General features: G+C 41.0%; 1 protein-coding gene across 1 annotated transcript; it reads left to right on the forward strand.

Annotated features, from left to right (window-relative positions):
- The first annotated feature begins 6,545 nt into the window (after positions 1 to 6,545).
- Positions 6,546 to 16,691, forward strand: jcadb (junctional cadherin 5 associated b). Its single transcript, XM_014967342.2, has 3 exons — positions 6,546 to 6,974; positions 10,556 to 14,406; positions 14,816 to 16,691. Exons 1-3 carry the CDS (start codon positions 6,652 to 6,654, stop codon positions 14,848 to 14,850), a joined length of 4,209 nt encoding a protein of 1,402 aa, XP_014822828.2. The 5' UTR covers positions 6,546 to 6,651; the 3' UTR covers positions 14,851 to 16,691.

The following is a 16,691-nucleotide window of genomic DNA, read 5'->3' on the forward strand; positions in this document are numbered from 1 at the left end:
AATTACTGTTGCTATGAAAAAAAGGTAAAGTTAGGGGGGAAACAGTTTGGAAGAAACCATTCCGACATCCCTGCATGTGAGGCGCCCACCCCACCTCAGCTGTATAGTGAGGAGCGCCCAGTCCAGGCAGCCAGCAACCAGCGCGTCTCTGCCTACCAATAGGCATGCTCGGCTCAGGCTCTGTGCAGTGCTCAGTCTCAGCAGCAGAAGCTGGGCGCAGGGGAACTGCGACGCCGAACATCCTCCCAGGTATGCTCCGTCCGCCGCTACGCCCTTTTTTTTTATTCCTCGCCTTTACAACGTGCTGCACGCAATTTCTACCGCTCCTTCCCAAGGAATGGGGTGTTGCTGTTGCTTGGTGTCATTATTTCTCCTTGTATGCGTGTGGCTCACGTAGCCTCCACGATTTAGGCTTGGTAAACACAGTCAGCAGCGAGGACGCATCTGCAAAACCTCGGCAACTTGCACACGCCTCAAAATGCTCTCCTGTCGACAGATGAGCCGCCGCTGCTGCTGCTGCTGCTGCTGGTGGTGGAGGCGAGGCGGGGATGGTGCGCTCCCTCATCCAGCTTTTCTGCGTTTATTTATGGGAGGGGGGTTGGGGGGGTGAAGAGATCTTTTTTTTTTTTTTTTCTTGCACCGGGGTTAGAATTTCTCGTCAAATATTTTCAACTTAGAGGGCGTGTGGCTGCTGGAGATGTACCTGCAGGTGTTGGGGTGGCGATTTAAAAATATAATCTACCAAGCTGTCAGTTTTCATGCAGGCTCCGCTGCAGCAGGCTGTGGGGAGGCTAGGTCATGCTGTATCTATAATGCATGATGTATCAATCACAACAGTGATATTTTATTGATAGCTGGGCTATGATACAACGGATCTATTTCAGTTCATCATTCATTCATAGCTACAGTGACTTATCCAGAGGAGGGATGGCTTTTTTTTTTTTTTGCTCCTAATTAATAACTTGTGCTTTGACTGAGTTTGCAGAGGCAGTTTATTTTTATGATCTGCTCTGCTCTCTGCCTGTCACTAGGTAGGATGTAGGTACACTCCCTTAGCTGTTAGGGTGGTGCTGCCTGCTAGTGCTGATGTGTTACAGTGGCCCCTACCTGTGCATGCAGCCCTCCAGGCCTGGATATCTTCTCCTGTCTGGAATGGCTGCCTCCAGCCAATAAAAAAAATAAATAAATAAAAAATTGAAATTTTAAGTTAAAATCCAATTTATACACATTAATACTTAATAAAGTTCTGTCTCATTTTAAGTTGTAACTGGAAGTGTATAATGAGAAATTAAATCAGAGTGTTAATTAGCCTCTAAATGATTCAAGCTGCAGAGTTTTACACTTTGTGTTTTGTCCTCCCCAAAACGCAGAACTTCCCCGTCTTTCCCCTCAAAGCCGTCCCTCCTCGTCCATGTGGAGAGACGACTTGTGTTGTGGTTACTGCTGGTAGTTTTGTTGTTGCTATGCAAAAAGAGGCTCATGTGCCATATTTCCGCTGCAATCATTCGAAGCTGTGACCTTGTCAAAAAAAAAAAATAGCCACTGTGTGTCGTTTTTTTTTGTTTTTTCTTTGGTTCTGCTCCACTACTCTTCTTCACTTATTGATCATCCCTGCTTTTGGATTTCAAACCCTCTCCCCTCCTCCACAAACGATCCATGTTGATGTGTTTGCAGCATTTTCCAAACTCCTTACTCGCTCCACTTTAGCAAGCAGGAATAGTTTTAGAAGACTTCAAAGTTTTGATTTGAGGCTGTTTTTCTGTAGTTTTGGGTGCAGCCTGTGTGGTTTGCGGTTTTGAAGAGGCGTTTACAAAGCCGTTAATCGTTCACCGTTTTTCTCACGTGCTGTCCTTGGAAAAATGGTCAGTAGGGATTTTCTGCTGAGCTTCATATATATATATATATATATATATATATATGCATATACATCTGGACTGTATTAATTAGCCCAAGACAATTGGCTGATATTAAACGTTGCAGAGAAAAATGCTTAGCAAACAGTATGTGTGTGAACTCCCACTCTGGGGGCAACTCTGAACTGGCAAGTGGACAAAGTTACGGGGTGAGAAATGTTAAGGTCACTGTAAGGTCAAGATGAGAGGAAAAATCATCTAAATGCCATTTTTATATGTATTTCAGACATTTTGAGTGATTCATGGTAAAGCAAATTAGATTTGACTCTGCTTTAGGTCATTTGTTTGATTTTAGAGGCGGTTTCTGCATGAACAGCGCTCTGGGCGAGTCCTTTTCTCTGCAGCCGATGTCCATTGTTTCATTTTCACAAACATATCAAAGGTTTCACGAGTCAAATTGGCGTTTTGGAAAATAAGTCAGTCCAGTTTTTTGCAGCTGTCTCAATCAAATGTGATCTTGTCGTTGCACGTGCTCTCTTTTTGTGTTTATAAATCTGAAACTGTGTTTAAATTAATCTATTTTCTGTGCAGAATAATCACATTTACAGCGGACCTCAACCTCCCATGAATAGTTAAAATCCACAATTACTTGATATTCCCTCTGAAAATGTTTATAACTACCCAGTTTAATAGTTCAAACACCAAATCTACTTTTATATCCATTATCATGCAGAGTGGAAACTGTTTAAGCACTACCCCAGGAACTAATATCTACTGTCTTCCTTATCTTTTGGAAGTACAACTAATCAGTGCTAAGGTAGATAAATCACAGTCCTTGATTGGCTGCTTTGCAAATACCAACCAATATCAAGTTGCATTGTTCATTTGTTCTTCACCTTCCCAAGCACATTTATTTTGAATATTTTATATGCTGTATGAAAAGAAAATCTGCGTATTTTCTATGAATAATTTGGAGTTAAATTCCACAAAAACTCCATAAATGCTGATCCATGAATTGGAAATGTGTATATTTTAACCAGAGGTGACGCAGAAATGTTTGGATCTAAGAATAAAGATGTAAAAAAAAAAAAAATCTCTGTGTAATTTAATGCCAAATAGGAATCTAACAATTACAGTTTTAGTCACTATTAATGTTGTTCTGGGAGATCGGCCATTTTGGTCATTCATTGCTGCCTCTTGGCCAGGACTTCAGGTTTTTAATCTCAATGGGTTTATATAGCAGTAAAATAAAAGTTAAATATAAAATAACACATCAAAACTACTACTGCTTGTATAAATTAGTTTCTTCATTATCATTTAGCCACAAAAATGTTTTATAATGTTGGAAATTATCTGGTTTTGGTGACATTTTTGCAAAATGCAACTTAGTTTAAACCCTGATATGCTTTATTATTTTGAATAAAGTTGATTACCTGCATTGAATTGAATTATTGAATTAATAAAATTGTACATTAAAGCTGATGAATGTGATTTATTTTCATTTTCTGCGAGAAAAACTCACTCAGTTTCATCTTCTTAAACATTATAAGTGTAAACGTTAGCTGAACTGACATCAATTTATATAAAGTGAGCAAACATTATTAATTTAACTCATTATTGGGTTTCTGCTTTTTGGATTACACAATAATGCAGCAGTGATGGTAAAGCAGGAAGCGCAGCTCACACTCATAAATGCCTGCTTACATTTCTCCCGGTACCGTCTCGTCTTCTCAGTCCAAAAAACAGATAAAATAAGAAGTGCACTTTGCATTAAACTGTGACTAAAATCTGAATAACGTTAACAAATCGATGTGTTTGTAAACAAATAGTGGTCGAAAGGAGTTTGGTGATAAAAGTTCACTAATATTGATCAGATGTAAAAACGTAAAACGTCATGATTTATGACATTCTTGAATAGAAGCAGCCTTTGAGTAATAAACCTTGAGAAGGGGACAACATTTTGTTTTTGTAAAAGGCAGCATTTTATTCAGGCATTCTGAAGGTTTTAATTTGGACTTTTGCTGCTTTTCCTCTTGTTAAACTTTTAATTTAGATATGAAAAATAATCCTAAATTTAAGATATTTGTAGTTCTACAAGGATCAGGATGAAAACCAAGTGAAAAAGCAGCTGAAGTTTGAAGAAATCCTAAAAAAAATGTTGATCATTTTAGTACGTTTAGACCAAAGTCCAGCTGCTGCGAGGGAAAATGTAAAAACAATTCAGCTGCGGTTTAATTGACGTCGTTTGAATGGAAGCCGTTTCTATTGGTTGTTCTAAATTAAATAAAGTATTTGCCTACATTTTGTAAACTTTGACATAAACCGTCACTGTTTTGTGCTGCATTTCTGTGAACATTATTGAAATGATGTCACTATTTAAGTCTCTATCCAAAAATGCTTATGTGAGCAAAGCCAGTGATTAATGTGTGTCAGGTTCATAAGACATCCGCTGTCATCTCCAGGCAGGACACACTGTTACGGCCACTAATTAATATATCAGACAGGCAGGGCGGCGCGGGCGTTCATAAATCAACACACAAGCAGACGAACACACTAGCAGGTACTTAGCAAACACGGGGTTCATAAAGCATCGTTTGTCTTTTTTTTTCTGGCCTTTTTGCAGCACTGACGCATCTGAATCACATGTCTGTTACTAAACAGAGAAATATCTGGACTGTAAGAATTGTTTTGTGTATTCTTGAACCAATTTATGCTGATTTGTATTAAATCTTATAATGGTATAGAGATGTTATTGGTTGATTTGTGGATGTGAATGTATATTTAGGAGTTTTCTAAAATAAAAAAGGGTATATGTGTATATTCCATTTTTTTAATTTTGCAAAGGAAATAGTTGCATGAATTTAGAAAGATGCTACAATTGTTTTATTTTTATCTCTGTTGGGAAGATTAAAAGATGCCACAAAGGTTTTGTTTTGCTTTTTTGGTCTTTTTGTGGAAAAGTAGATAAGAAAGTTCAGAGTTGATCAAACTCCAAACTCTGGAAGGTTTGTTTGAAATCTACTTCTCATTAATTTCTCCTGAATGTGAAAACCATGCGTATGTTTATTCGAGACATTTTGGGTTATTTACAAATTCGGAAAGAGTGGATTCTCAGAGTTCTTTCAAATCTGAGAATCTTCTATTTATTATAGAACATTTTTTAGATCAATCTCAAAATTTATTATTATTTTTTTTAGCAAACTTTCAAATCTAAAATATAAAAATGTGAAATTTTCCATTTAAACACACCAAAAAAATAAAAATAAAAAAAGACAAAAGAAATAAGACCGTACCAAGCTGTCAGCAAAAAGTTCATAATGAGTTTTGGACTTTCACCAGTAGTTTCATTCAACTATCAAAGTTGTTAAACTGTTTGTAAAGTGGGAACAGCCTCTCATTCCCTCTCTTTTTTTTCTTTAAAAAGAAAAAAAAACTCTTCTGGTCCGGTAAACATTTGTTCAAGTTAATTGAGCTCAGCTAATGCGGCATGTCTTTAAAACTATTTGTAAAATCCTAAAACGGCCTGCAGCCAGTCACGATGTTACATTATTCTTCATTCTCAGTGATGCTAAAAGATGATCCTGCGTACCAGAAGCTGCAGTCCTGTAAAGCGGATGAAATGACTCTTTCACAGGAGTTCAGGGCGTGGCTCACACAGTTTTCAACATCCAGACATTGGAGAACGGATTTTCAGATTCATTAATACGCACCTTTGTAACTTGAAGCTGTAAGAAACATAGCAGCAGTTGAGATGTGTAAGAACTAAAACAGAAACATGTCATGTTGAAATTATGTTCATATTTCAAATTAATGTTATTTTGGTGTGCTGTACTGCTGCAGAGTTATCAAGTAAACATGTAATTCAGTGCATTTATGTCTATTTTTTTAAGTAATGTTTTAAGCTAATTCAGCACTATTTTTCTTATTCGGGTGATTCAAAACTTCAGATATCTGTATCATATTGGAACGGAAAAAAGTGGATTTTACTTTACTTTTCTCTTTAGTATGTCCAAATATTAACAAACCTCATAAACTATATTTACTCTCGGTTAAAGGTACAGCAGGTAACTTTTAAAAAATATATATTTTTTTTTTACTTATTTGTTGAAACTTTCACTTTGTCCTATGGAATAAAAGATAATTTGTGAAAAAAAATCGAGCTCCTCTTCCTCTACCTTCTCCCAGAGTATCAAATGCTGACAGGAACCAACCAATCAGAGCCAGGAGGCGGGTTTTAGTGCTGTCAATCACGTCTGCAGCGTCTCCCCATCAGCAGACGCTGTCCTGAATGACAAAGCCAATTAGCATGGACACAGATGGTGGATAAATGGTTTTTCTGTAACAGTGAGTTGTTTCTCCGCCTTAAGCGCGTTTACGTGTTTGATGGACAGCACTAAGACCCTCCTCCTGACTCTGATTGGTTGTTTTTAGTTGGGAGCGGTAGTAAGGAGGAGGTGGAGTAGATCGGTCTTTTCATTGATTATCTGTCTCATAGCAAACTGTCACTACATGGTGTTAGTTTTAACTAATATATGAAGAAAAAACATTTTATATAAAAGGTACATACGGTAGCTTTAACTTAATTTCTGAATTTCAGAAGGAAGACCTTAGCTCAAAGCTTTAAATATTATTTTCTAAGTGACAGCTTTAGCTGCTCTCTGTTACATGTCGCCTCGCTGTTCTCTCCCCAGTGATGGCCTCTGCTGAGCAGCCGTGCTCCAGCTTCCACCAGCAGCACTGCGCATAAGGCAACACTCCCACCTTTGCCCTCCCGCCCTGGAGTGAGAGAGACGCCGCCATGTACAGCGTGGAGGACCTCCTCATTTCGCATGGATACAAACTGCCCAAGAGCGGCCCTCCGTCTGCCGTGCCGTACGATAAACGTCCCGCCGACTGCCAGCGAGAACTGGTGGACAGCAGGGCCGGCCGGGGGACGCTTAACGGGTACGAGGCGGAGAGGGGGGCGTCCATCACGGGCATCTACGGCAGCAGGCAGGCGCTGGTGAAGGGCTACCCCGCCACGGACGAGAGCGGGGAGAGGAACCTGCGGAGGAAAGAAGCTGGGATTGGTATCCTTGGTGATGTGCAGCTCCTGGGCGATTCGCTCGCCACTGATAGCGGGTGAGTGATTTCAGGGTTGCCAGATCTGCTTCCAATCCAGTTTTAAGTCCAAGCACAACGCAAAACACGCCCAATCCCCCCTAGCCCATCTCCCCCCATCCCCTCCAAAAGGACCAAATTTCAAAATCTAATGTACGACGGCATAACAGAGTTATTGTAGTAAATTTCCACCAAAAAAACTCAGACATTTTCAGATTAATCTAAGAAATTTTCAAGAATAAAACAGGAAATTTCTTAGTTCCAAAAGTAGAAAAATGTTGACATTTTTTTAGTTTTCTAGCAAATTTTCAACTTTTTCTCTATTTTTGAGATTAATCAAAAAACATTTCTATGAAAATGTACTCCTTTTTTACAATCTCAGATAGCCCTAATATGCTGTCATACTAATGAAACTCATTTTAATACTGCCCCATATGGTCATATATATACAATCTAGTTTCATGACCCGCATTTATAGACTTGCAACAATTCATGAAAATGTTCAACTTCTAAAACTCAGAAATTTCCTCGCCTTTTCTTGAAAATTTCTGTGATTAATCTCAACATTTCTGAGTTTTCTGGTGGAAATTTACTCCTCTTGTTTTTATATATCTACAACATCCCAAATTCACAGTCATAGGCAACACTGGTGCCTTTCCCTCTCTTTTTTTTTTATCCGGCACGCCCCTTACCTTTTCTTTCTCCTTTTACTCCCTCCACTCCTCTCCTCTGCTCTCTTCTCACTGGGGCCCTTCAGTGTTGCATGCAAAACTGAGTCTGCACTGCGCAGGGTTTTTTTTCCTCTCTCTTCTGCTCTCTTCCCCTCCTTGCAGAGCTGCAGAACACTGGCTGCAGCAGCACCGCCGACTTATCTCCAGCTGGAATATGAGGGAATATAAAAGGTGCTTTTAAGGCTTCTGCAGATGCAAACAGCAGCTCTAGTCTGCCAGAAAACCCACAAAGACTGAACATGCCTGAAGACAGGCGCGTAATCACTCCAGTGTAAACACTGGCACACTGAATCCCACCCAGCACGTGCTCTGTGATGTAAGCATGTTGCTGGGCAAGTGTGCATAGCGCGACTTCCCTCAGCCATACAGTAGCATATGCTGCTGAGGATGATCCATTGACTTTGCTGCTCACTACATTGACTAACAGTGGGTTTTGTGCAGTGCAGATATTTGATGGAGCTCTGCCCATGCAGTGTTCTTTTTATGCAACGAATATGCTACAGTGGGGAAAATACAGATGATTGGATTGTTATATTTAAACTTTAATAAGCAGTAAAAGCCCACACTTGGTGCTTAATTATAGTAAAATGACATAAGGTTGGGTTAAATGTGCTGATGGGAGTTATGACCTTTATGTGTTTTCTCTGCTGTACAACATAAAAGCTAAATTGTCTGGATTGCTGGAGAAATAGCAGGAATTTTTAACCAAAATGCAGCTGAATAAAAGGGTAAAAACTAGATTTATTTTATAAAGACTGGGGTAAAATGTCATTCTGGTCATAATGACTAAATTAAAAGGGTTACTCACTGAATCCGGAAAAACATCACATTTACTGCATTTAACAGGAGCATGCCTGCAACATGACAAACGGTCAAATAATTTTAATCTCTGTTTATTTTTCTTTCTTCTTTCTTTTACATTTTTTGTATTTGTCAAGAAATGCATACTGTTGTTATTATATTTCTCCATGTTGCCATTCTTATTCAGAAAAATCAAACTTTAACTTGAGTGCAGTAAAATCCTCCCATGTTAAGTAATATTTTCTTTAAACAAAATCAGTGGTCGACTCTCAATGATAAGCTTAATTGAAGCTTATTTAATATCATTGTATGACTAATTTTACTTTGTTGGAATTTTTTAAAGTATATAATCCATCCATCACTTATATAAATATAAGTAAGACGTGACATTTGGAGCACTTTGAGTCTTGTTGAGATTGTTGATGAAGGCAAGGAAGCCTTCATCGACAAAGTGAAATAATAATAAAAAAGCTGGTGATTGGCATGTTTGAATTGCCTAAAAAGATCTTTCCCATTATTGTTGAAAAGGGTAGAAATAATTTTTAGCGTGCCAGTTTTTAATAATTTAGATAAAACTCAACAACTATTTTATAACAGTTTTATTGTCTTTTAGGAAATCAAAACTTCTTGATTGAAAGATGGATAGATATTTTAAATTTTAATCACCCAGAGGTGTGAACATGTTTAGGCTTAATTCTGAGATAAGAAGACTGAAAAAGAGTGAACAGTACGTGATGATTGAAAAAATATGATCAAATCAAGACAGAAATGGTTCATAAGACACAAAATCAACTTTTTCCCCATTTCCCTCTCCTTCTTCAGATCTAAATCTTGTAGAAAATCTGTAAAAAGAGCTGAAGATATGAGGCTAAAAATTGTTTTAATAATGAAAATAAACAATTTTCTCTCACGTGAGGTCAGTGAGAGCCTTTGAGAGGTCTCACCGACCTCACAAAAGGCATTCATATTGTCACCAGGAGTGACAAAAAGTGTGAAATCTGTTATTTATTTAGCATTTTATAAGTTTACAGGAAAGGTTTTGATATTTTGTGATGTTTAAATAAAAAAGAAAACATCTTTTCAGTTTCTCCAAATGTACCTCTTGCAGGATTAACAGCTTAGAAGCAAAAACTTGATTTTTATGTCGTTTCATAGCACACAGACGATCCCTTTATCGTGCATTTCTTGAAGGCGCAGGGATTCATTTTGCAGAGTGAGGTCTGAGATAAAACAAACAGAGGGATAAAGGGAGCTTTGCTTTTACATCAGATCAGGTAATGGGATATTTTCGCAGTGATTTTAAAAGCCACAGTCGCCAGCCAGATGACCATTTTCCAAGATAAGGTCAGCACAATTTAATATGCAGATCGTTTTGCAGTAGCATCACAATTTCATGATGTCTTCAAGGGACTTTGAAACTGCTGACTTGAGCAGTTCTGTCTCATATGAACTGCCTCTTCTTGATTAAGTTGTGTTGGAAAGCAAGTAATGCCGAAGCCAAAACGCTTCCTCTCCACTGACATGGACATGTCATTTTTTATATTTAAACCTGCAGTATGTAACTTTTATAGAAAATATTTTTTTTTACATATTTGTTAAGACTGTCACCATGTCGTGACAACATAGTATGAGACAAATAGTCTGTGAAAAAATAAAGCCCCTCTGTCTTCTTTCAGTTCTCTCAGTGCCAACTAGAAACAACCAATCAGAGCCAGGAGGAGGGTCTTAGTGCTGTCAATCATGATTGTGCTATGCTAAGATCCTCCTCTTGGCTCTGATTGGTTGTTTTTAACCAGATGCAATGCATTTCTTCAGATGACAACAGCAGCTCAGGGAGAAAGTGGACAAGTTTAAAATTTTCACAGATTATCTGCCTCATAATATTTTGCCATGACATGTGGGAATTTTTTTCTATAGCTTTAAATGTAATGAATCTTATCCATTTTTATTTTTACTCAGCTTGACAAGCCAGTTTTCGTGGAGTCCAGGGAAAAAAATCATATAAACTAACAAAGTCATTCAGGATTCAGTCCTCTTGACTCCCCCTCTGTACTTTGTGTGTATTTACAGGTTCTATGATGTTCCTAGTTTGACTTATTCAGAGCCACTAAGCCATGACGAGCGGGATATCTCCTATTGGAGGAGGCGAGGCCAGGATTTCAGCATCCTTCTGGACTACGCTGATGGCAGGGAGCTGAGGGCCTCTGCTGGGGCATGGAGGCCACAGGCCCTGATCACAGCAGAGGAATACCGGGCCGAGAGGCAAGCGCAGCAGTTATGGGAGGAAATCTCCTGGCTAAGGGACCCGGATGCAGGCCCTGGTCAGCTAAGGGTAACCGGAGAGAGGAAGTGCCAAAGCCTCGGGACAGAGGAGTGGAAGCCTGCTGTGGGAATGGGAAGGCAACTGTCAGATGGCGATGGGGAACGATGGGCTAAGGACCAGTACCGTCTAAGGACACCTGAGGGTTTTTTTCATCCTAGAACTAAAGCAAAGTCTCAGTCACTCCCCAGAGTTTTGTCACCTGACGGAACAGACTGCAGAGATCTCATACTATCAAGACCAAGCCTACCTGATAGGCAAAGGTTTAATAGCACTGTTTTCTCTGGGCCCTATAGTAGGTATGTTTATGGTGGTGGCAGAAATGGTTGGGGTAGGAATGTTGGTCCAAGCAGCCATGTTGCACTTTTACCAAAGCCCAGGTTTAGCAGGCCTTTAAAGCCTCCTTCATACGAGATACACCAGCAGACAAGGGGTAGCGCAGAAATGCTTGCTATAGACCAGGGTGCCAAACAAAAAGACAGATCTATCTATTATCCAAGGAGTGGGGATCTGAGACAAGACTATTACGCACAACACTCTGCCATCACTGGAATGGAGCCTCCTGGCTACATCCCACCTCCGTCGTATAAAAGAGCCCTCCCTCCGAGAGCGGTTTCAGTCAATCGCAATGAAATGATAAACTTAAGATGGAGGGCAGAAGCTTTGCAGATGCCCAGCTCAGATCCTGGAAGGTGGCTCTCCAGACAGGGAAGCAGCTCCTGGGTGGGACATTATGGAGAACGTAGTGCGTCCTACCGAAAACTGGTACAACCTGGGCCTGATGAACAACCGGTTCAGGCTCGGCAGTTATCCATCGAAGACCCAAGAGTGAAACAAATCTCAGGAGGGCCTGGCGGACATTCTCTCACCGACCTAGATAAGCTCCGCAACATCAACAAAGAGATTCAGTTCGCTAAGAGTCTAGGACAATCTACACATGATAGTGCCTTTCCACCCCAGCAGGGGCCAGCTCCCAATACTGAAGCCAACAAACCCACTCCAAGTGACAACGAGAGTAGTAATCGATGGTGCAACAGGGGTATTAAAAAGAGTGAAAGTGTAGGTCCTGAACAAAGTCGTCCGATTATTTTTCCTTCATCTTTTCTTGGCAAACCACCACCTCCCCCATGTAAACCGGCTGACCAGGGTGTATCTGAAACTGTGACAGAGGTTAAAAAAGTAGAACAGCATGAACCACCGGAGAAAGAAAAGACAAAAAATCTAAAAAAGAGACTAAGTGAAACCATTTTTTGTTTAGTGTCTGTCCCCGTTACTCCGCAGCTCACCGGGACGATCCGTGATCAGAACAACAACAATGAGAAATCTCCGGACCCAGCAGGCAGTCCTAGTGACAACAAAACCGGCCACCTAACAAACCAAAGTCTCCAAAGCACATCCTCAGCCGAAGCGGAGCTGCAGGCTCTAACTGGTAGCTTCGCAAGCAGCAAAACAAGTAGTAGGGCGAGCAGCAAAATGTTTAAGAAATTACCATGTAGACCCCCTAAGATCAATCATTATAAAGAGTTGAAGTTATCAGGAACCTGGCCTGCAAACCAATATCGAGATCAGGAGACACAGACAAGCCCGGAGGCTCGAAAACCTGCCCCTGAAAACAAGGAAGCACAACAAGAACCCGTTCCTCCTGGCACTGACGTTGCACCCGACAGCAGTGCTGTAGTAGGCACTGCCTTCAGTTTTCCTATCAAGGGAGTTAAGAGCCTGAAGCTGTCAAGCAACAGCGCCTTCTCTCTGACCTCCACCTTCTCCAGCCAGCTGAACAAGAGCACAGCTCAGCAGCCAGCAGTCCCACCCTCAGGAAATGTGGAGGAGGCCAAACCAGCAGCGAGCAGTGAACAGTTCTTGATAAAACCCGCCACGCAGCGACCGTGGGATGCTGTCAAAGAGCTGGAGAGCATGAAAAAAGAAATCCAAGATCAGCAACAGCAGCAGATCAGCAAACAGCAAAGTGTTGACAAGTGCATAGAGGACCTCAACGAGGCCTACAAAGACATCTTAGAGCTTGGCACTGCCAGCAATAAAGTCCCAAATGGTTCGGTTCAAATTCCAGAGCGCATTAAAATCCGACTGACATCAGAACCTCTCAACAAGCCCAGTAGCCTTAGGCGCAGTGCAGTAAGCTGGTCTGTTGACCCAGAATACCGAGAAGTGAAGAGCGCCTTCTCTAGACCTGCAACAAAGTCAGTAACGTTCAGCAAACAGCTTAGAGAGGAACTCCCAGTCCCACCCCGGGAGACCGGATTCAGAGAATACAGGGTTGTTGCACATCTTTCCCGAAGACGGAGCAACGATGGCCGGACAGTTAAGCTAGACCTGCCTGATGAGCCTATCGAAACGCCACTTTGTGACTTCAGTCCAACGACGCACAACACTGCAGCGGAGGTGCCGTGGGCGGATAGACAGCCCATGCAAGATGCCTCTACGCTTACCAGTCCTCCAGACTATGAGGACATATGTCAGACTTTACGTCAGTCTAAAGACTCTGCAGATGGAAACAGAGCGTCCACTGGTCCATCGAGACCTAACGACACAGAGCCTCTTCAAGATCTCAGTGGTGAATCTGAAGAGGAATGCCCTATTTGTAAAAGAGAGCTCGAGAATCAAATGAGACAGGGTCCGTTGCCTCCACTTCATGAGGAGAACAGCTCAGACAGCTCTGCAAATCAAAATGGCAGCCCACCACAATGTGCTGCCTTAGAAAGTCCAGCAAAGGACTCAAAGACTGGGGAGCCAAAAGACTCGAGTTCCAATCAGCCAGGATCTGACCTCATTCCTGAAGCAGTGGAGCAGCAGTCAGTGACGCAAGACGCTAATGCTGGTGAGAAAGGTGGAGATGCTCAGGCAGAAAACTCAGGCACAGTTGATCCTGCTGAGGGCAAACCAGAAAACGAAGCTAGTGATGATCCTCCCTCTGCATCTACAGTGGAAGGATCTGATCCTCCTGCAGACTTACAAGCGACCGAGGAACAGCATGCTAATGAAACCGTAACTACAAAAGTAGAGTTAAAAGAAGAGAAAGAGAAAGCTATTTCAGGAAAAACACCTGAAGTCAAAAAGAAAATGGTGGTGAAAGGTGAGAGGCAAAACAATACGTTGCCTAGAGAAAAGAAGGCGCAAGAGAAAAAGTCAGTGTCTGTCCCAGAACTTCGCGTGGGTCTACGAAGTCACCTGGGACGGGACCATCCAGGGTTACCTGAGTTTCCGCCAGATAGACTGCCACTTTCAGTTCCTCCAAACCTAGACCGTAGATTATCACTAAGCTTGGAGGGGGAGAGGCGGACCAAGGGGCCCTCCCAGCGAATTGAAGCATTGCAGAACAAACTGGCTATTTCTCCAGGTCATGTGCCGGTTGAAAGACTTGCTAGGATGAGGGAGGTGGATGTTATATGTCGGGTGAGACGCCTGAGCATCCGGAGTACTGACTCTGGGGAGGGGGAAGCAGAAGGAGAGGGCAAGGAAGACCACAGGGAGGAGCTCCACCGAGTACCACAGGAGGGCAAGGAGAACAATCAGGAGGTCACACATTCACAGCAGGGAGCTGAGGAGTCAGTGTTGCAAGATGGACAGAAATCATCTCTCTCAGGTGGGAATAAAAATAGCTCTAAGTGAATTATGTGCCCACATAAACACCCATTTGTAAATTGTGATACACTGCAAAAACACAAAATCTTATCAAGCATTTTTGGTCTAGTTTCTAGTGCAAACATCTTAGTTCACTAGAAATAAGACAAAACTACCTTATAAGTAACTATCCAACAAAATATAGGACTTGTTTTACATCAACAATTGCTTAATACTAATGAAAATGTTCTACTTCCTATATCTTGCTGAAAGGTTACCTGTTTGTTTTTATTTCAAGAGTACTACGATATTTGCACTGGAAACTAGACCTAAATAGTTAGGGAGATTTTGTGTCTTTGCAGCGTAATTTGAGTGAGTAAATACGTATTTCTTCTTTTTCTTCTTCTTCTCCTTCTCCTTCTGACTCCCAGAAACCCCTGATCCCAGCCGAGGGGGGGCAGAGTAGGAAAAGAACTGCGTCCATCGTTTCCATCTGAGGTTTTTAGCTCCAACACTGTGACCTGGCTGCCTACTAGAATGCCTTCATCTCATCTCGACACTGAAATGGCCTTCTTGTCCGACAAGAGCATTGTGTACACCTTCACCTCCGGCGCTGCATTGACTACTATGAGTGCTGTTCCACTGCCAAAGGGAGGTGCCCTGCACACCTGCGGGGCAACTTCCACTCCAGATCCCTCCCCAGCCTTCCTAAGCTGACTTCCCACCTCCCCATGTGCCCTCCACTCTCAACCCCATCCTCCTACAGCGTTTCTACTAGTTAGTCTTCTCGTAGCGGCTTGTCCTTTTCTATTCTATCCTCTATCGATGCTTTTCTCATTAGCAAACATTATGCAATTCTGTCATGCATACCAGAGCTTCTAAAGTGCGACTAGCGAAAAAGACTTTCTGAACAAATGTTTTTGTTTACCGGGGAGCAGTTTCAGGATATGAATGTAAGTGTTTATGTTAAAGCCAACATAGACGTAGAAGGGTTATTTTCTCGAACCTCTTTCTGTTGCATTTAAACTACACCAAAATAAACTAAGATTGTGGTCAGGTGACAGCTGTTTTTAGAACTGGACATCACTGTCTTTGGCTCAAGAACTGTTTTGATTTTCAGAAGAGATAAATGCGCCTTTCTTCGTTTTTTTTTTTTTTTTTAAGTTTTAAAGATATTATGCCCGCTCTCATTGCTTTTCTACACACTGCAACCTTAACCCATAGATCTCTTCAGTGAAGAGTTACTCTACATTACATGACATGAAGGGTCAGTTGTCCAAACATGTGTCACATTGGTTCTACACAGGACAGGAAGAGTTGGCTTTCTTAACCACCTTTGTAAATCCTGGTCAGATCAGGGGAAGACTTTAAATTCAACCTGATCAATTCAGTGTAAAGTTCAAATTCCCAGGTAATTTCAGGAAGCAATAAAGGCACAGATAGAGTTGGTGATTTCGGAAAACATTAAAAATGAACGTAGGGATTTAGAGCAAAAAAAAATAAAATAAACAAAAACAAAACAAAAAAAACAAGGAAAAGTGGAAAAAAAGACATGTAGAGCAATATTGTTGTATTAACAGCCCAGTGGTGTAGTGGAGCTACCTGTAGGAACCATCGTCAGAAGTTTTAATGTGAACACGTCATCCAGATCATATTACAGGGAAGTGGAGTCATGTCAGGGTATATGGGCGCTTAACATAGGGTGGGTGCTTTTCTTCACCATATATACCTATCTTCGTACATCTGTGAAACAACATTTCACTGAGTATTTATTTTTTTTAATCATCAACTTGGTAATCGGTTTGCATAATTGTACAAAATAAAGTATATTTTAAATATTTTAAGAGAAATTTTGTATTTAACCATGGAATTTTATTTCTCCGCGCTGATATCAAGCTAAAAGTGTCATATCTATGTATAGTATCATATTGAGAGTATATGTAATTTTCTAGTGCTTTAAAAAAACCTATCATTTCAGAAGGATGACCCTGTTGTGTGCCTTGATCACACGATTTGGATTCAGTGAGCGATAGGGTTCGTCACTGCAAGGTTTAACAGGACAGAAACTTTCTGATTGTGCCATTATTTACAATTTGATAGTGCTTTTTCATACGCTAACCAAGTCAATGTTGGACGCTCTTTGTGATATTTGACTCATTATCCCATCAAAGTTGTATTTCCTACGTTGGTGGTCAAACATGACCTGTGTCTTTATATCTTTGTCTTTGTATGTCTTCCAGTTCATGTACTGTTGCGTTGTCGCTCCTCAAAACATGTTAAGAAATAAAATTTGGATTTCTTTCGTTT

This window comes from Poecilia mexicana, unplaced genomic scaffold (assembly GCF_051168715.1).
Source record: "Poecilia mexicana isolate PSO_F unplaced genomic scaffold, ASM5116871v1 scaffold_17, whole genome shotgun sequence".
NCBI classification, from domain to species: domain Eukaryota; kingdom Metazoa; phylum Chordata; class Actinopteri; order Cyprinodontiformes; family Poeciliidae; genus Poecilia; species Poecilia mexicana.